Raw genomic sequence first — 21,732 nt, forward strand, 5'->3', positions numbered from 1 at the left:
TTATAATATTAATATGGACCAGAGGAGAGAACAGCAACCAGAAACATATAGACAGAAAAGCGCTTGAAACTGGGTTGAAACGCAAGGTTTTATCGGTATGAGGAGACAAATGTTTACATCGGATAGCCAGCAGTTACTTATGCTAGCATTGCTAAATAAACTGAGGGCAAACCGCAGTCTGGAGTCACACCAGAGAGGGGAAATTACAGCAAGACAGCACAGACAAAGTTACAGGAACTAAAACCGGATTTGTTTTGACACCCTCCCCAACCAAGTACAAAAATGCAACAACGTAAACTTTTCCACTACGAAAACAAACCATAGATGTGATCGCACCCTAAACACTTATCTAGGCAATATAAGATCTGGCAGGCGGCCGAGATGAAAGTGACCTGGAAAACTTATTTTTCTAAGCTTTGAAGCATCTGCTCTTTGACTTTCTTGTGTCTGGGTTGAGTTTCCTCTTTCACTATGACTAAGGTTCCTACTGCCCTCTCGTGCGTTTGTAGTTCGAATAAAAAATATCCGCTGTCTGCTGTCCTCAGCTGTCATCATCTGACATGCCTTTAACCTAGCTCAACTGCAATCGCACAACAGTTCCTTGGTTGTTTAGTGGTCCTACATTCATGGATTTCTTAATGCATTGATTCATCCACTGAATGCATTTAGTGGTCAGCCATTAAGATGCACTGTTGCAGTGGTAACCTAGCCAAGAGAAGCTGCAAATGATCTGAGGACAATGGCAGCGCAAGAAAGGATTGATCTTAAATTCCCCCTGCGGCTCCGTCCAATTGTGGTCTAATCCTGTTTGTTCTGGGTTTAGTGAGGGGCGCTACTGTTGTGCCGCAGATCAGTCTAAGGCACCGTAGGCCAGAGAGACTCGGGCCTGAATCGCACCCTGATGCTGGATGTGTGTAGCTCTGTGTTGTCAGACACTTATGGTGTAAAGCCAGCCCAATCTGATGGGGCTCAGTCCCCCACCCATCCCCTAATCCTTTGATCGCATTGGTAGGAGACGGACTGAGAGGCAAAATCCTGGCTGCAGACTCGCCTATGTGTGTACACTAAGAATTGTACAATCGTCGCTTTCGTGTGAATTAAGAAGACTGATGCAAATGCTGCAGACTGATTGATTTTACATATGGATTGAGAGAAACAAGTGAGAGGGGACCAGAAAAAAAGGGAGAGATGGGGTAGAGGGAGAGGGTTAACAAGAATACGATGAGATAGGAAGGCTTGAGTGGGAGAAATGCGATGGTCAGATGGACAATAGGGTTAGATATTCATATTGTGCAAGTATTGGCCTTTTATTATATACTGGATATCGGCCAAGTTGTGTTGTCCACCTCCAATGAAGTGTATGGGAAGCCCTTAACCTGAATCGATTCTCAACATTTTGACTGAATTCCGCAGAAGTATGCATTAATACATGTTTTTATCCTAGGTTTCAATGAAGAGTTTTAGTGTCCCATGGTTCGGCATGAAATTGTTCAAATTTCTAGATTTGAAAATATCGGATATTGGCAGCTTCAATCCAAAAATATCAGTATTCGCCTTCAAAAACCCACATTGGTCAAACCCTAATTGACAGACAAACAGAGTGGGAAGTGGGGAAAACAGGGGAAGAAGGGTGTCTGGGAGGATCGAGGGCCAAGGATGAACTCAAAGGAAGGGACAGAGACAGACTGCGAATAGCTCTTCATGCACTCTTCACCCAGACAGTGTCCGTCGGGTGAACAGCGACCTTTCAAAGAATGCCACAGTGGCGGAGCCGAGCCGGAGACACTGCTCTCTCTGTTTCAGCTCCGCGGCCTCAGAGGAAAACACACTGATTTGGAAGGCAGATGATAAGATGCAGTGAACCTCGTCCATTCATTCCAGCCGATTCTCAAGGCCACTGTTTCGAACACCCTCGATGCACACTTGGGGTTTGACCAATATGTTTTTCAAGGTTGGTATTTTTGGATTGAAGCTGCCGATGGACGATATTTTCAGCATCGGGTCGGAAAAGCCTCTGAAATGGCATTTAGTGCATCATTTGGCACTAAATCTCCCCCTTGAAAGCCAGACTAATGAAATTCTTTCAGGTGGGTTAGCAGCTCCTTAAGGCAGGGTGAGGCAGGTTTCACTGCAGGTTTTTACGTAAAATCCTCCCACACCACACTGGAATTACTTGTCTGACCAGACATCTGAAATAAAAAATAATTATTATAAAATAATATTCACTAGCTGTCAGGGAGGAGTTTCCCTTGTCTGAGGACGACATTGACTGGCCCATATCAGATTTTTAATAAAACGCCAATATTGGCCTGATATATTGGCTAAACGATACATTGGAGTAACCCTAAACAGAAAATGACAACACCTTTCTAAATCTGTACGAAATGTGAAGAAGATCTGGACTTTTGCTTTGTAATTTGTAAAATCTTTTAGTATGATAAGGCAAATTGTCCTGCAGGTAGTAACAGCATTCAACAAGACAACAAAAAAATGCATATTCTTGAACTGTCCTAAATTTTGGTTTATTCAAAATGAGTAAATTCCAGCCACCGGGATACTGTGCTGTGTATATATATATTTATTTTTGACTGTGCGTGTGATATTGTAACCCTGATGAAAGCTTTTACAGCCGAAAAGGCCTTGGTTTGAATATTACAAGGTTGTCAAATTGTTCCCCAAAAATAGGTGAATTCTTTTCATGCCATTGGGACTTCTTTCTTAACACACCATGGTGTGTTAAGAAAAGGAAACAGGGTTTTCACCACCGTACCCTGTTGCCACGCTGCAGGTTTTATATGATAGGAGGGGTGAAGGACGGGACGGTTAAAAAAAAAAAAGTGTTATTTGTTGGAATTTTTGTGTACGCCTAGTCGCCCACTGGTACATTGTGAAGTAACAACTAAAGATATGCCGTTTTCCAAGAAGTAATGGGATTTTGATGTTAAAATTGTGCACATTTGTGGCATTTATTATTAAATAGGTGTATGTTATGATATGGTGACTGAATTTTCTTTTCCCTTTTTAAGTTCTTTGTCTTTCTCTCATTCCCCACCTTCCCTCTCTTCCTTCCACGCCCATCCCTCCCAATCCTAGGGGGGTGGAGCCCTACGACCCCCCCACCACGGTGTTGGTCCAGCGACACGAACCCCAGGGCGTCTCCACCGTGCTCAGCAGCACCGACTTCTTCCAGAGCGAGCAGTACCGGACAGTGATCCTGGAGCGGGTCGACAGCTTCCAGCTCCGCGACAAGTACATGTTCGCCACCACCACCCGGGTAAGAGAGCCGGAGGAGTGGAGTAGGTGTTCTGAGCATGATATCATACGGTTCAATATGATTTGATATTTCAGTGTTATTTGCAGCATACTGCGCAGGAGTGAATTTAGCTGTGAATTGTAGGCGTGGGACGATATGCTTACCTCATGATACGATTCGAGGAAATTCGATACACGATACGGGTTTCACGGTTTGATACAACGATACGATGTAATAAATAAAAGTTCAATGACAACAAAGTCTGACTGCAGAATTATATTTATTTTTGAGTCTCAGATCTTTCTAGCGATGGCATTGGCTCGCTAGAATGTAAACAACAATTTTGAAATGTCATCACAAAGTGCAAATAATCTAATTTGGATGGAGAGCTTGTGAAATTGTGATGGTCAAGCGTCTCATTTGTGATTACTACAGCAGAATAAAATCGAACTAATATCGCGATTCATTTTTCTGCCCCGCGATACGTATTGTCACATTTTTGTATTGCAATATCTTGAATTTTCAATATATTGTCCCATCCCTACCGAATTGATAATAAAATAATACAGTGTAGCTTTTACCTTTGCCAGCAATGTTGGAAGGAGCTTATGCTTTCACCCGTGTCCGTTTGTCTGTCTCTCAGCAAGATATCACAAGAAGCTTCTGGGTAGTATTGTGATACATAATTATGTGCATGATGATACGACATATGATTGAGGCAAAAACTGATTTCATATTTCCATTTCCCTTTATTAGGCAGATTAAATGTAGACAGTGTAGACTTCTGTGTACTAAGAACTAGAACTGAAATAACTTGTTATACACTGGAAACACAGCCCATTGTGAGTTGACCTTACATGAACTTGAACTCATAGCTCCTACTCTGTAACCTAACTCTTCTGTAAAGTAACAAGGGTTGCAAGTGTCAGTACAGCATTTGCAGAATTGATTGAAATTGAGTAGTCGGAGCTGCCATCTTTAGCGTTACGGATTTCCCATTCAAAACGGATAGAGCGCTGTCTCTATATATGATACTGTCTCTGATAACGGTCCCTCACCTACTGAATGCAGCCACTTCCTGCTATTCATACCTACTGTGTTCAAGCATATCCTTTCAAAAACCTGTTCATATGCATACATTTTAATACAGAAGTGAAAAGCCAGTTTCTCAACTCCCCATAATGTGCTGGGAATAATAGAAGAAGTTAGATCAATATTTGGTTTGTGATGAGATGCAGTGATGTGTATTTGTCGCTGTTAGCCTCCCGGTGTTTGTACAGTGAAAGTCACAGTCAGGGAGACAGACAGACAGTGGAGCAGATGGTGGATATGGTTTGGATCTCGGCTCTTTCCCAGTTTCACAAACTGTGTCGCAAACAGATTCGCCGTCCTCTGCATCACATGTCGGGCTTGGCGTGGGCCGACGACAGCCTGTAGCTGCAGTGTTTTAGAAACAGTTTATTGTGAAGAGAGGTCGGCTGTGAAGGATTTGTTTGATCTGTTAATTGATATCAGATGGTTAACCATACTGGGTCAGTGCGTCTAGCTATACTGACAGGCAAAAGTGGGAGCAACAAATAACAATTGCTCTTGTTACCATAATTAAGTAACCTTTTCATATACTTTTTAAACATTTTTTTGAAGTCAGTTATTTTACTTTTACTCAAGTATGTTTTCATTGAAGTTTTGTATTTCACTACATTTTATTTTAAGTTGCATCCATTACAGAGAACAGATTTTCTAGGCTTTCCATAAGCATTTGGAGCATGTGGAGGAAATGTTAAGCTAGCTGTAACATTAAATGCTCAGATTTATCCATGATAGTAGCTTAGTTAACATCCACCCAGCTACAGTATTATTAGTTTGCATTAATTTGGTTGTTATTTAGCTAGTGACATGAATTTTAGAGTTGTATTTTTGTAATGCTCACATGCAATATCACTCTGTCCTCTCATCCTCTTTGCATTGCATCAGAAAGATGATCTATAACAATGTATTTGTTTATTTTTGAGTTTGAGTTTTAAATGAGCTACTTTTTACTTTAACTGAAGTAGATTTGTACACCAGTAATTTAACTTCTATTCAAGTAACACTACTTCTACTTCAGAGGGATATTTTGCTCCCCTTTCCAGCGCTGAATACAAGATACTAAATCTGCCGTGATTTGAATGAATAAGTTGAGGTGTGTTGCTGTCTGCTCTGCTGTTTGCAATTAGCGACATTTGACAGAGAACGGAAATGAGTGTATGCAGTGTGTTTGTGCACAGTGCATGAATGTGACTGTCAGCGGAGATGCACATGTTTCCGTGTGTTTGTGTCTGCAGGAGAAACTAAACGGGTGATGCTATTTGCTGTGTAAACAGCAACAGGCGGTGTTCAGCGCTGGGCTAATAAGGTCAAACCAGTACAGCGAGGCCTTAATTTCCAATGGCTAATGTGGTCAAACCACATGAGTAATGCTCATTCACAATTACTAATGTGGACAAAAAAGATACAATGGGGACCTGAAAGGGTAATTCCAGTTATTTTTCAACTTGGGCCTTATTTTCCTAGTGTTTGCCATCATGACAATTGATTGTGTTCAAAATTTCATCACTTACTTCTCTGTAGAGACTTGCATACCCCTCAGCTGCAGGGAGCACTGCTCTTCAATACACACCCACATGCAAACTCCAACAGTCAAATCCAAAAAGCGATAAAAACACATCTTTTACAATACAGTAACACTCACACTGCAGTTACACATCTTTCAATAGCTGTGATTGAACAATTAGCAATACTTTTTAGTGTTGCTCACACACTTCCTTCTGCCACATTCAAGTCATATGGGAAGAAGTTGAAGAATGAGATTTTGTTGCTTCAGTTTGAAACCCTGCTTTGTGTTTTACCAAATTCAAATTCAATTCATTTGTATTCATGAATTCAAAATCAACCATCAATGAACTGCAGCAGATATTGCTTGCTTTTCCTAAGTAGGGTTGATTGTATTAATGTGAATATAACATGTTGTGTTGTGTTGTGTTGTGATGCCATGTGGATATATAAAGGATATCGGAGCCTGCAAAAAAAACCCACATATCCTACTTGTGATTACCACTAGGAGGTTGACATTAACAGTTTTTCCCAGTTAGCAGTTAGTATTTACAGAAAATCTGATACACCGTGAGCGCTGCATCAGAGCACTTGAACGGTCTACATGCAAACTAGCTCACACTAGTTAAAATAACCTACAAAAATAACAAAATACCACAATATACGCTAGGGTCAGGCCATGGATAATCTGAAAATCGGATGTAGGCAGGTCCCATTTTTTTTTTCTTTTTTCGCTTGACTGTTGGAGATTGCGTTGGCCCTTAAGTGTGTATTGGAGACCAGCGCTTCCAGCAAACTGAAGCTACTTGAAGCTCTGCAGTGAAGTAAGTGACTACATTTTGAACACAATCGATCATCATGATGGCAAAAACACTAAGAAAATAAGGCCCAGGTTAAAAATAACTGTAATTATCCTTTAAGCCCCAAGTGTTGAGAAGCCAACACCAAGAGCGACTAGAATGTAAAGAAGGAAGTCAACTCAAATGAGCATAAAATTGTCACAACTTGACTATCCAGTCAAATAAACATATTGCATTAGCTTGCCATGGGATTGAAATGTGCCTCCTGTCTGTGTGTGTATATACAGTATGTCTGTGTGTGTGTGTGTGTGTGTGTGTGTGTGTGTGTGTGTGTGTGTGTGTGTGTGTGTGTGTGTGTGTGTGTGTGTGTGTGTGTGTGTGTGTGTGTGTGTGTGTGTGTGTGTGACATGTCTGTATGCGCTCTTGTAGTTTTATTCTAGCATGGACTGAAACAGAAAGATCCAATTACAAAACAAGCCACTTATCAGGGCATCTGTGCCAGTGAGGCGTTTAGTGGTGAGGGTTATGGAATACACCAAGTTTTTTGGGAGACTGGCCCGTTGGTTAGCGTACCTGTTAATTGATTAGAACATAGACAGCAAAATCATCCATGTAGGTCCATCCTGTAGGTCATTGGCTCCGGTGCTCCATGCTAACACTTTAACATACACAAAGAGAAGATCATGGTGCGGATCACATTTCCACTCTCCCTACTGTTTTCTCCCCACCTACACACAGCAGTTCTGTGCTAAATTATATCAAAACCCAAAATCTACCCAGATGGAGGACAAAAGCCTCTCTAATTAGAGTCTGTGGCCTAATACTTATCCATGTGGGGCTTCTTGACATGAAAAAGATTTGGAGACTGTGATGAGGATAGGGCATCCGGGACAGGGCCAAATGATATTGCCATCATTTGGCAAGGGGTGCGTCATGCTTGTTTGGGCTGTCTTTCTGGAGTATTCTCTTTCTCCCAGTGAAGGGTATTTGACAGTAGTCGTCTCCAGAACAATTCATCAGTGTCTAATGTGATGAAGGAAGTCAGAAGGAAGTAGAAGGGAGGGCCTCTCTCTAAACATTGCTGAGTTTCAGATAAGCTCTGTAAGATGATTAAATGTTGACCACTGCAGTTAGGGGAGAAATGGAAAGAAGAGAGTGCAGGTTTTCATTCCAACCAAACACTACAGGAGCTGAATTCACTAATTAGTTTGCCTTCTGTGGTCAAAGTTGTACTAATCAGTGAAATCAAGACGTCCAGTACGTCCAGAAACTGCATACAACAGCAGCAAGATCTTCCCAGCTTTAGAGAATTGCGTCTGCTCATAGTTGTGGTGATTGACCTGTCTGCGACCTCGCTCCCCTCCGAGCCCCGACCCCGACCTCGAGAGAGTTGAACAGAGCCGATCTGATCTGAGCAAAGCTGACTGGAGCCCAGTCAGAGAGACCAGTGCAGCCCTCAGCACAGCCACTGTCCCTGGGGCTCGTCTGAAGACGGCCGCGGATGGAAGTGAAGGGAAAAGATGCAAGCTAACCTGTCACAAAGCATCAGCGTGAACGCTTTGCGATATTGGCTGGCAGTGTAAAAGGCTAGCAGAGCGATCTGTATTTTCTGTCATGCTCATTAGCTGGTAATGAATGATCCTTATAGACTAGCCTCAGTTACTTTCTCTACTCTTCTATCTTCGGTTTGCACTAATAGGATTAGAATAATGGAATATCACAAGCACTTTTGGCAGTGCCAAGCTGCTTAGGCTAATTAAAGAACCAGAAATGGAGAGTTTTATCTAACAATAGGGATCCTGAGGAATAGAGTGTTAATCAGACCTTAAAGACCCCAGCCTTTGGTCTCATTGAGCAGACCCAAGGAAGATAACAGGCTTAGGAGGTGTAATGGGGACGTCGATAAGGGGCTTCCCCTCTCTCTCCCAGTTATCTGTTAGATATATTCTTTCTCATTTTACACCATGAATCCTCTGCAGAGAACGTCTGTGAGAGTGACAGAAAAGCAGAAAGTAAAGATTGCAACAACAAGGACTCCTTCCATCAAAGAGCATCTGCCTTTCCGGTGGCTTCTGAAGCCCTTGATTACTTTGAGTTCCCTCAACGCTTCCCTTTGGTAAATATTTCAGGCTGCTGAACGTGCCCGGCCATGTCTCCCAGCAGCTTTATGCTATTTTTTTTTTTTTTTTTTTTTTTACACATCTACACCATCAAATTCTACTGGAAATTGCCGGTAGAGGTAAGTGGTTGTTTGGAGCTGCAAGTTTCCCATAAACAGCGATTGAAAGTGTTGCAACATCAATAGAAGAAGAGGTGGTATTATTTCTTCTGGCAGCCATGCTAAAACAATCTGACAGTGAGGTGGTTCAGTAATGTCAGAGAGAAGAAGGGAGGGAGTGTGCTGGTTGCCAAAGCCACATCTCTAGATTCTCACGCATTAGGCAATATTGAAATGATTTCACTTTCAGTTTGAGACAGCGGCGGAATTGTGAAAACCTCATTCCTCTCAGAACTTCAGAAAGATCCTAAACGCTATCCAGGGATGTGACGGTGAGTTCAAAAAAGCTGGGTAAAAAGCATGAAAATGGTAATCAGCCATTAAAATTGAATTGTTGCATCTCCAAAAAAAAAGCTGAAAGTCGTATTGCTGAATGGGATCTTATTTAAATCTGACTGGTAGTCCTTTGGATAGACATTACAGGTCCAGCCTGCAACTCAAGAGCCAGCCAAGCCACAAAACAGACTCGGGCACTATGATTTAGCAGCACCCTGTTAGTTTATAGATAGGGTCGGAGAATAAAACAGTAGGATGTGTGGTAAAGGCCCATTATCTCTTAACCATTCTCTCTTAAATTAACAGCCATACACCAGACCTTAGGAGGGACAAGGAAAAAAATCTAACCGCCCCTACTCAAAACACACTGCTCTGGTTTATTGCTGCTGCAGTACAAGAAAGGAACAACTGTTTTCATACCTTTTTTGTTTCGAATGTGTGTGTTAGCACGACAAAGGACAGAAACACTTCAGATTCTGCAATAAATAGAACAATCCACAGACGCAGCTGAGATGCTCTTGAACAGAATTCACCAGATCGCTGATATAGACGAAAAGCTGTGTTGGTTCCACGCAGTATTGCAAGCACACATGAAGAAATGGATTGCCCAAGGTGCATTGGGCCAGTGGGTAATGAATATGCAAAGCTGTATAGATGATACCTTAAATATTGCTGTGCAAAGCAGGCTGTGATGCGGCAGAGAGGGAGCTGCTATCCCTCATTGCCAAAGAGAATAGGGTTTATGGCGTTTTTGCGGCTTGTTTAGATGTCAGTCCGACAAATACCTCGCGTTATGGTAAAATATCACTCTTAAGAAACAAGGCAGCAAGTAAACATGTCATCCCTGAACCCGTCCCCCTCTGGGCCAGTCAATAACAAATGTCACCTTGTGATTGTTTATTGTGTGGGACTGGAATAGCTGAACAGGAGCCGGTTACAAGGAAATATAAAAGAGGCGTTGATAGTATGCAAGCGTGCAGGGAAGACGAAGTAAATCCAGAGCAGCTTATTGTCTGCCTTGCAATAAATTGCATAGCTCAGGATAACAAAAAAATGATAAAAAGCCTTATAGGAGGAAAGCTGAAAAAGTCTTCAGAATCTGATCAGCGGTGTGACAGTTGAATGATCCATAGGCCGGTATAATAAACAGAGATAGGTCATAGTATCCAAATTGTATTATTTACACTTGTAATGACATTTTTAAATTGTTGTTTATATTCTGGCAAGCCAATGCCATTTGGAGAAAGATTTGTGGCTCAGAAATAAACATAATTCTGCACAGTCACACATTGTCGCCTTTGAACTTGAATTGAACTTTTATGTATCACATTGTATCGTGGTTGTATTGAATCGTGAACCCCATATCGCGTATCAAATCGTATCTTGAGATAAGCGTACCATCCCATCCCTACTCGATCCCAAATTTTGTTGCAGGGACACGAAGGTCTAGATTTCATCGCTTACAAACATGTCACATCAAATGTTATTCTGACTTGATTTTTCCTTCAAAACTGTTCTTATTCTGCTTTTTTGCCAGCAAAGCTGAGTTGATATCGACACAGTTCAGGGATTTCAGGGTGTAGAAAGAGCTGTAATTCAGACAACATGAGCGTAGCATGGAATGTGTGGTTCACTGAGGGTTAGCGTTGCAGTCCAGTCTCTGTGGTTTCAAAGGAAAAATAAATTGTCGCCACCCCACCATCATATGTGAAAATGCATAGTGGAGTTTCTCCTGTCCAATTTCCCCTTTGACTTGCATGGCAAAATGGGACTAGAAAACTGCATTGAAGTGTATACAGTGAAGAAATAGAACAAAATTGAATCAAGAATCTAATTATGAAATATGAGGTCTTAGTAACATAAGACAGTATTGGTCAGTGATGCAATTTAGCCCAACCGAAAAAGAGGTGTTTATACATTTTGCAGTTTTTTCTTGTATAGAAATTTCATATATTCACATACATTTCTAGATTTGTTTTCCACTTTGATAGAATGGATTACCTTTTCTAGATAGAAATCCGTAAAATAATTGCATTCTTACATAGTTTTGTATCATACAGAATGTCACTGTCTGCCTTTCTTGTCTTATTTTTCTGTCTTCCTGCTTGTCAGAACATTCAGAGCTTATGTCTGTCTGTCTCTATGTTTCTGTCTGTGCTTTCCCTCCATTTCTGTTCCTACCTCCATTGTTTCCATGGGTCTCAGTAGTGCTGCTGCTTGGCTTCCGCGTCACGCCAGACGGTCGGTCTGGGGACTACAGCAGATAAATCAATAGGCCGAATAGAGGAGGCGAGATATGCTCTACCGCAGACACGAGATGCTGAGGCACTCTTGGACACAAACACACTGACACCAATATTCTCGGACTGAAGCTGCTGATAGCTGATATTTTGTACTGATATCCAAAATGCGTCATTTATATTTGATGACCCAAAAAATTAGATTAATTCAGTGTTTCTGAATTCAGGGGAAAAGCCTTTGAAACAGCATTTCGACACCAAAACTCTCCATTGAAACCCAAGATATACTGCTAAAAATAATAATGATCATAATGTTCATGCATATTTGTGTGGAATCTGATCAAAATGTCACATTAGAATCAATTCAGGTTACGGTCTTACTATTGACAACTAGTTCAATATTGATAACAGTTAATCAAACTGCATCATCTCCATCATATCAGAGGTGGACGACACTGCTGATATCTGATTTTGAATAGAAAGCTTAATGTCGGCCCCGGTCTAACCGGTACATCGGTCTAACGCTTACCTCCCAGACAGTGTGAATTGTGGATGTGCAGCTTTTTCCCTCTGAATTCCCATCAGTTGTTCAGACATCTTTGTTCTACTCCAATTTATAGCTTTCTAAAGCCAGCCTCCTGCTAGCTCTCCTCCCCTGGTCTTCTCATCTCTCCATCATTCTCTGTCTGACTCCCTTGGTGGCCTCTCTCTCTCTCTCTCTCTCTCTCTCTCTCTCTCAGCTTAGTCAGTATCTCTCTATCTTCCACTCTAGAGGGTGCTGATTTTAAAGCAGCAGGGTGGTCTCTGCTAATCCAGAATGAAGTAATGAAGCCGATTACTCTCTGCGCGTTTGAACTGAGGCCAGTAACATTGGAACATCACAGCTGAGAGAGTACGGGATGGGACGGAAATGGAAAGGGTAGAGAGCAGACAGAAACGGCAAAGACCGGGAAGATAGCTGTACTCTGAAGTAGTGAAAAGGAGTGAGGAATTAAGAGAATAGAGAAAGCCTGTTAATAAGCAAAGAGGATTGGTATATTCGCCTAAAGAAAAGCAGCTTCCTTGGTTTTATTGCTATGAGTATAAACTAGAAGTAGAGATAAAGTGAGGGGGAATGGAAATGGTAGTTGATGCGGCGAGCAGTTTTCTGCTTTAAAGATACACATTACAGGAGATACTGATGGTTTTTCATCATCTCAGGCCCAAGGGTCAGGACAAAGATGGTATGATAGTGAGATGTACTTTAACCGATTTGTTCGAAGGGACGGCAGATGGGGCAGATGAACGTCAACTATAGCAAACATACAGGATTAGAAAGGTTCGGTTTAAAGCTGCACTAGGGGACTTTGCACTTTGCAGCCCCAAGTCATGGTGAGAGGTTACTGTTTGAATTTTCAAAAACAATGGAAAAACTGCATTACCCAGAAATCATGTAACGTGCTTCAGCCGTCATTGGCGAGTCCAGCTGTCTCTGGACAGAGCGCTCACTTGCTGCTGTTTTGTATTTAGCTCTGAAGTTCCTACCCCAAATCAAAGAAAGAAAGAAGGATTCGGCAGAGGCTAGAGACAAAAGAAATGGCCACAGATGCATTTTCCCCCCATCACGCATTTATCCACCATCAGTGCTTCAGCTGCCTGTTTAATGTAGTAAAGTAGAACTGAAGAGCCAACACTGCATCACAAAACTCATGCCTCTTAAACAAATGGTTGCATAACTAATCCTCATGGTAGAAAAATAGGGTAAAAAAGAGAGTCGAGATGGAGAGAGTGGCCTTTTGAGGTGACGAAGTTGGAGCATTTTTTTCCCCAGTTTGACCCAAGCCATTTGTCTCCTTTTCATTAGACGTATGATCACCCTGGGATTTCTGGTTCACTGCGGGATCTCTCTATTTTACCACCGACCTGTCAGCGGCTACCAGCTGACCAGTCCATTACGCCGGCATTACGAAGCAAAGCACGTCCCGCTCTTACGCGGTAAAAGAGCTTGCACAGCTTTATACGATGGCTATAGCTTTTTACGCAGGTCACACTGTAACGATAGGTCCAATGATTGTTCAGAATGACTAAGCAGTACTAGGACTATGCCTGAAGTCTAGAGAAGCCTCTATATGTTGCCTACTTGTTAGCTCATATCACACAAACTTATGTTGACGGTATAATAATAATAATAATTCATTACATTTATATAGCGCTTTTCAAGGCACTCAAAGCGCACATCCGGGGGGGGGGGACTCAACTCATCCACCACCGGTGTGTAGCACCCACCTGGGTGATGCACGGCAGCCAGTTTTGCGCCAGAACGCTCACCACACATCAGCTATCTCAGTGGAGAGTAGAGGACTGAAAGAGCCAATTAGGTTACGAGGGATGATTAGGTGGCCATGATGGAAGGAAGGCCTATCACTATATGGCTGTTTATTTTGTTGTACTTATTCACAACTTCACAAAAAGTTCGGAACTCACTAAGGCAAATTATTATTATTTTATTTTATTTTTTAAATTATTTTTTATTGAGTGAGTAAGGGTCTGAATACAATACATTCAATATTTCAACGTGTTACATAATCATAATTTCTTCAAGAAATCAAATTTCATGATTTGACCCTGTTTGAGTTGCTCATCCACAAGTATCATACAGTCACCTACGGTTGTCATCACAGGTAATATAGCATCCCCACCCACACAAACATATACACACTTATCACACATACACACACACACACACACACGCAAACACACACACAACACACAACAAAACAGAACAAAATAAAAACGAAAACAGGGTTCCTTAAATTTTATGGATGCTGGGTGATTGTGATTTTGAGGCTCCACTATCTACAGAGCTTCATAAATTGAGCTCCATATCTTGTGAAATTGTTTCTCTTTGTTGCTGTCCTCTGACATTGTCCTTTCAATACTCAAGTAATATTTCATTAATGTTTTCTATTTTTGAAGTGTAGGTGCTTCTTTATTTTTCCAGTTTTGCAGTATTAGCTTCTTATAAACTAATGACGAAAAAAGAATTTGCCATCCAGTTGGGTATCTTATTTTCCCAACATTTTGAAAGAGACAAATCATTGGTGAAAATGCTACTTTACAATTACAAGTTCTTCAAATCCATCTTTCAATGTTCTCCCAAGTCTTTCTAATTTTCTCACAATACCAAAAGGCATGCATGAGGGAGTCACTCTGCGTGCCACATTTTAAACATCTATCAGAGGAGCTGGTGTCAAACTTATGAATTTTGTCTCTACTATAGTATATTCTTGTCATTAATTTATACTGTATTAGACGTAAATTTTCATTAGTGGTAATAATGTGAGTTGTAAACATTCCTTCCATTTTTTTTTGCATCTACCATACCAAGATCTTCATTCCATTTGTTATATATATTTTGTAGCAGTTCTTCATTGCCCTCAGCTTTGGTAAGAATATTATATACAGCACCTACTAATCGTCTCTTTTTATCCCTTTTATTTAGAATTTCCCCTATCTCAGTTGAAACTCTATTTCTGAGGTCAAAGTTATCTGTTATCCAGTTTTTCAATTGCAAATACTTAAAAAATACTAAGGCACTAAGGCAAATTCATTATACATTTAAATGCACCAAGTGATTAAACTGATTGTGACTCTCTGGCATAAATTACAATATATACCATGATCTCCCATATGATATACATTTTGTTTTACGTTTTACACATTTAGCTTGGAATGAGTGCAATTGAAAAAGCTTAAATCCCTAGCTGACCAACGTGACGAGCAACAATAAGGAGTGCATGGGTGAAAGTCATAGTTCTCAGGCAATAGATTCAGTAAATATTCCTCTGTCCCTGGAATAGCCATGTGTGATAGAGAGGTTTGAGATAAAGAGATAATCAGAATCACTTTATTTGCCCAGTATTATAAAGGTGCAGAATTTCTTCTTGGTGAATCTGGGGCAAGAACATACAGTACATTGGGATCAAAGTTTTACAGTATATACCTTTTCAAATGTTAGTTTTTATTGCCTTAAGGCCTGAAATAAAAACTTTGATTTGGATATAGTAGCCAGCAAAATCAAGATATAAAACAATGTATTTGTCAGAAATGGCAAACTGAAACACCTTGGTTGCGTATATGAGATTTTACTAATCGCATTCCCAAACATTCTTAACGCTAATTTGCCTTCACCAGAAGTCAACTAAGGGACTCTAATTAAATTAATTAAAACCAGTATTTTCACTTTCTTTGTTATCAGTGGGCAGAGAGAAGCATGTGCAACAAGGAGAGGAATATAAAAAGATTTCAGAAACCTTTAAATGGTACCCTGGAACAGAGTGATGGTTATTTGCAAAAAGTAGAGGAAACTTTTTACCACCAGGACGTTGCCTAGATCGGACCATCCCTCCAAGATGGATGATCGTTTAAAGAGGGAGCTCATCGGGGAAGCTACCACGAGGCCAACAGCATTAAACTGCAGTCGGTTACTGGTGGAGTCTGGCCACTCACACATGCATATAACAAACCACTTCTCACGAAAAAGAACACCCAGCTCTGTTTTAATTATGCAGGAAGACACAGGCGGTCTCCCAAAACTATGTGTCTGATGAAACCGTGGTAGACCTTTTTGGTTAGGGTTAGGGTTTATAATCCCCAAAGATATGTCTATATATAGAGATGTATATATATATCTGAAGCACAAAGCTAAATCAACCAAGGAATGGCTGATAAAAAAGAAGATCTATATCCTGGAAAGGCCCAGTCAGAGGCCGGACCTCAGTCCTATTGATGTAAAGAGCGCACATAGGAGGTCCCTTTGCATTTTGAGCAACCTTGAACTCTTCCGCTGCGACAGCAGGACCGCACATTTAGTGCAAAGGGGCAATTCCGGACAAACAAGTGGACTATCCAGTATATTTTTCACTCAACATATATATGCATTAAGAACTGTAAGTAAGCGTCCGGCAGTGCAATGGAGCCATGAGATAGTAGGACTGATGAGGATGGAAGTGTATTGAATAAGCATAGTTTTTGAGGGTGAAATGGCACAGTGTACAAAGATGTTTACAGACATCTGAGAGCCATCTAGATGATTTACTAGGACACCAGTGCTGGACAGATTGCTGATAGACAGACACAGTGTAAGGCCTTCAAGCTGTGTGTCAGAAGAGCTCACAGTGTACTAGTTACTCTTACATCTAGACCTGACTCTCTCTCTCTCTCTCTCTCTCTCTCTCTCTCTCTCTCTCTCTCTCTCTCTCTCTCTCTCTCTCTCTCTCTCTCTCATGCTTTCTAATATCAGCATCCTGCTTGTCATGTTTCGAATGAAAGTCAGATTGGCAGGAGCTAGTGATAAGAGAGAAGGGAATGTAATGCATCCCCAGGGCTCTGATCAGGAGATCTCTCTCTTTCTCTCTCTCTCTCTCTCTCTCTCTCTCTCTCTCTCTCTCTCTCTCTCACACACACACACACACACACACACACACACACACACACACACACACTCTCTCTCTCACACTCGCACACACACACACACACACAAGGGCACAGACATGCACCAGTCGACCACTCTCTGTCTGGTCTGGTCGCTTGTAATTCATAAAAGATCACAGCTCTGCTCCTTCTAGCAGCCAGCTTCCTAATGTATCTGTAATGACAATGAGACGTGGCCTTGGAGTCAGACACGCACGCACACACACACACACACACAGAGACATCATTGTACCCCACGGGAAATCTTTTTGAGTCTGGACATTTAATGTATTCTGACTGAGTTGTCTAGATTTATACTTGTGGGATATTAAGACAGTAAAACATCATTAGGACATTCCAGGACTAACCAAAGTCTCTTCTCCCTTTCCACAACCTTACTGCTCTGGGGACAGCACTGTCCTCTACAGCCTTATTCCATATGCAACAGCAGTGCCCTCTGTAAAAAGGGTTGGGACTCCCATGGGTCGCAAGATGATTTATGGAATGGAAAAAATATATATATTTTTAATTGATGTGATAAATGCCTTTTTCTTGTGAAATAATGAAATTTTTCGTCTAAAAATTCCAAAGTAAAATATCCTGAGAGGGGAAAATAAAAATCATAATTTCATGCCAGTGTTCGCCAGCAGGTCATAAGCATCACCGCTGCTGTACAACTCCCTTCCACACAGGACTAGACTGCTCCCAATAAAATAGGAATGTGCAAGAAGCCACTGTTTTTTTTGTTTGCTCTTGTCTGTCAAGATTACCGCTAACTCATATAATTTATTTATGTCTCAGTGATGAGTAAACAGACGAGGCCTACATCTGTCAATTCTGAGACGGGGCTGCAGAGAAACGGCGATTCGCAACATGCTGTTAGATTCACCGTCTCCGAAATGTTACGTGACTTGACTTAAACAATGACTGGTTCGGTGGACCGTAACTGTCTCTGTGTCTCATGTCCTTTGCCTCTCCAGAAACTGTTTGGCAGCCACGAACCCTCATCTGTTCAGCTCTGGGTCTCCTACAACCGCCAGCCGATGAAAGCAGCCCAGTTTATGACCCGGCATCCAATCACAGTGAGTCTCCTTAACATGATTTGGAATAAAGATTTGGAAATTGAGTATTTAGTGGAAAAGTAATTAGTAATGTTAACATCTAAGGCTGGGGACACACTACACAACATTTGGGCTGGTGACAGCCACGATTTGGCATCGTGGCTGATTTTCAAGAGCGAAACTTTGTCGTTGCCAGTTTGGGCCGGTCATACGGATGATCTTGTAGTGAGTGAGGGATTCAGGAGTTTTATTTTTTTGCCTCCCCATCCATTTGGGATCATCACCATTATTTCAAACATGTTTGATTTTTATGAAGCAAATCTGACCGGAGACCAGCAACAGCCAATCAGAGTTGAGCACAAGAGAAGGAAAAACATACAGCTGCAATATGTTCCACCTCTATGTTTTTTATTTGGTTCTGCCTTGTAGTAACGCAAGAGCTCGGGCTTTTGCAAAATTTGGTGGTTTACATGACATTAGGATTTAGTGTGTGTTCCCCAAATCCAACTGATTCTCAAGTGTGTGTTCCCAAATCCAACTGATTCTCAAGTGTGTGTTCCCCAAATCCAACTGGTTGTCAAGTGTGTGTTTCCCAAATCCAACTCATCGCAAAGTGTGTTTCCCAAATCCAACTGGTTGTCAAGTGTGTGTTCCCCAAATCCAACTCATTGGAAAATGCGTGTTCCCTAAATGTAACTCATCGTAAAGTGTGTGTTCTCCAAATCCAACTGGTTGTCATGTGTGTGTTCCCCAAATCCAACTCATCGTAAAGTGTGTGTTCCCTAAATCTAACTCATCGCAAAGTGTGTGTTCCCCAAATCCAACTCGTCGGAAAATGTGTGTTCCCCAATCCAACTCATTGTAAAGTGTGTGTTCCCCAAATCCAACTCATCGGAAAGTGTGTGTTCCCCAAATCCAACTCATCGGAAAGTGTGTGTTCCCCAAATCCAACTCATTGGAAAATGTGTGTTCCCTAAATGTAACTCATCGTAAAGTCTGTGTTCTCCAAATCCAACTCATCGTATAGTGTATGTTCCCTAAATCCAACTCATCGTAAAGTGTGTTCCCCAAATCCAACTGGTTGTCAAGTGTGTGTTCCCCAAATCCAACTCATCGTAAAGTGAGTGTTCCCCAAATCCAACTCATCGGAAAATGTGTGTTCCCTAAATCTAACTCATCGCAAAGTGTGTGTTCCCCAAATCCAACTCATCGGAAAATGTGTGTTCCCCAAATCCAACTCATTGTAAAGTGTGTGTTCCCCAAATCCAACTCATCGGAAAGTGTGTGTTCCCCAAATCCAACTCATCGTAAAGTGAGTGTTCCCCAAATCCAACTCATCGGAAAATGTGTGTTCCCTAAATCTAACTCATCGCAAAGTGTGTGTTCCCCAAATCCAACTCATCGGAAAATGTGTGTTCCCCAAATCCAACTCATCGGAAAGTGTGTGTTCCCCAAATCCAACTGCTCAGCAAGAGTGTGTTCCCCAAATCCAGCTGTTCGTCAAGTGTGTGTTCCCCAAATCCAACTCATCGGAAAGTGTGTGTTCCCCAAATCCAACTCATTGGAAAATGTGTGTTCCCTAAATGTGACTCATCGTAAAGTGTGTGTTCTCCAAATCCAACTCATCGTATAGTGTGTGTTCCCTAAATCCAACTCATCGTAAAGTGTGTTCCCCAAATCCAACTGGTTATCAAGTGTGTGTTCCCCAAATCCAGCTCATCGGAAAGTGTGTGTTCCCCGAATCCAACTCATCGGAAAGTGTGTGTTCCCCAAATCCAACTCATCGGAAAGTGTGTGTTCCCCAAATCCAACTGCTCAGCAAGAGTGTGTTCCCCAAATCCAGCTGTTCGTCAAGTGTGTGTTCCCCAAATCTAACTCATCGTAAAGTGTGTGTTCCCTAAATCCAACTCATCGTAAAGTGTGTGTTCCCCAAATCCAACTCATCGTAAAGAGTGTGTTCCCTAAATCCAACTCATCGGAAAGTGTGTGTTCCCCAAATCCAACTCATCGGAAAGTGTGTGTTCCCCAAATCCAACTCATCGGAAAGTGTGTGTTCCCCAAATCCAACTCATCGGAAAGTGTGTGTTCCCCAAATCCAACTGCTCAGCAAGAGTGTGCGCTCTTTTATGCAAGATGAACACAATCTGGGAAAGCCAGTCGTTAGGTGTGTGTGATGTCCGGTCTTTTTACAGTGTGTCCAGTCATGCAGTGACTCTCCAGCCTAATCCTTCTCTCTCTCCCTCCTCCCTATAGGAATACTACATAGCGGATGCGTCGGAGGACCAGGTGTTTGTGTGTGTGAACCATGTGAACAACGTCACGCACCTCTACATCTCAGACACACAGGGCTTATCCTTCTCTCTGTCACTGGAGAATGTTCTGTATTACAGTCCCGAAGGCTCTGGCAGCAACACGCTCATCAGGTAACACACACACGCACACACACACACACACACACACACACACACAAACACACTAATCTTACATTCATCAAAAACCTGTTAGGCTAGATAGGAGCACACCTTAATCACCGCATAAACAAGACGCTACAAGAATGTGAGCCTCCCACTTTTAAACTTAAACTTATGAATAGTTTTGTATTTTCTTACATAAGTAATTTCTAGGAAGTGGTGTAAGGCACTAACACTGCCAAGGATAGGAGTTAGTGTCCCACTGTGGCCAGTGACGTTAAAAATATATGCATGCATAGTGCTATAACACATTTTGAATAACTGCATCCACCAAATGTCATATGTTTTTTTTACTGTTGGGTAGTAGCAAATGTTTTCTTGGTTATGCAAATTCAACCAGCATTGCAATTTATTTAAATGAATCATTCATATGATAATGATCAGGTAAATTGCACCAGCATTTAAAATAGAAACAATAAAGTTGAGCATGCAAATGAACCACATTATGCAGGCTTGTGGGTAATTGAGTAGCTCTCATAGAAACATCAGGAAACCTGTATTTGTCCTTATGGAGGCTTGATAATACTGATGATACAAAGGCTTTGCAAACATTGACAACCGGTTGCTGTTTGCAGCAAAATATCTAAATGCTTCCCTATCTGATAAAAGACGACTCATTGATGTGGCACAGTTGGGGTGGAAACTTCCTGGAACCACACCACCATCTGACCTATGAGCTCTGTTTTCATTGTTTGTTTTCTGCCCCTCCTCCTCCTCATTATATCTGGGAGAATCCAGAGTTAATGTTTGTAGAACTAGTCACAGTGTCGCTCTGCTGTTCTCCTGCCAGCGATTCTGTCTTGTTTGTTTTACACCTCGTCCTCTTCCAGTTAAAAACTGAGCTGTGCCTTCTGTTCTTTACTCTTCATACAGTGTTGGTAAACAAATTAATCTGACTTATTATCAGCAGTTTTTATTAATCATATTTTGAGGAGAACAATGCTTGACACAGTTACAGCACATAGAGATGCAGTAGTGCAGATGTAACGTAAACGTCCGATGTCAGCATCACACCAAGCAGCATGAAAAGATCACAGGGATTCAAGTTTTTCGATTGCAGAGAGGCAATAGGCGCAATATGAGATCAGTGTAGACCCACGAGAAACAAAGGGGGGCGGTGATGTGTACATTTGAGATGGTCACAAACATACCCATCCAAAATACCCAGCCCATCCCGTTTAATTTGCAGGCATTTCAGGCAGGCGGAGCACCAACCTGCTTGTAGTCATCTCTGCCAAATGGCTTTCTACAAAATGTTTTCTAAGATTAATTTGTTCTCAAGCATTTTCTTTGGGCTTGTTTTGTATGCA

General features: G+C 41.6%; 1 protein-coding gene across 1 annotated transcript in view; it reads left to right on the forward strand.

Moving 5' to 3' along the window:
- The window catches only part of sorl1 (sortilin-related receptor, L(DLR class) A repeats containing), an 82,387-nt gene that overhangs the window by 22,089 nt on the left and 38,566 nt on the right, over nt 1-21,732 (forward strand). The window contains exons 6-8 of the mRNA XM_071906028.2: nt 3,094-3,274; nt 17,871-17,972; nt 20,205-20,374. Of these exons, the coding sequence (XP_071762129.2) occupies nt 3,094-3,274; nt 17,871-17,972; nt 20,205-20,374 (453 nt within the window). The remainder of the gene's footprint in view (nt 1-3,093; nt 3,275-17,870; nt 17,973-20,204; nt 20,375-21,732) is intronic.

The sequence above is a fragment of the Centroberyx gerrardi genome, chromosome 6 (genome assembly GCF_048128805.1).
Source record: "Centroberyx gerrardi isolate f3 chromosome 6, fCenGer3.hap1.cur.20231027, whole genome shotgun sequence".
NCBI classification, from domain to species: domain Eukaryota; kingdom Metazoa; phylum Chordata; class Actinopteri; order Beryciformes; family Berycidae; genus Centroberyx; species Centroberyx gerrardi.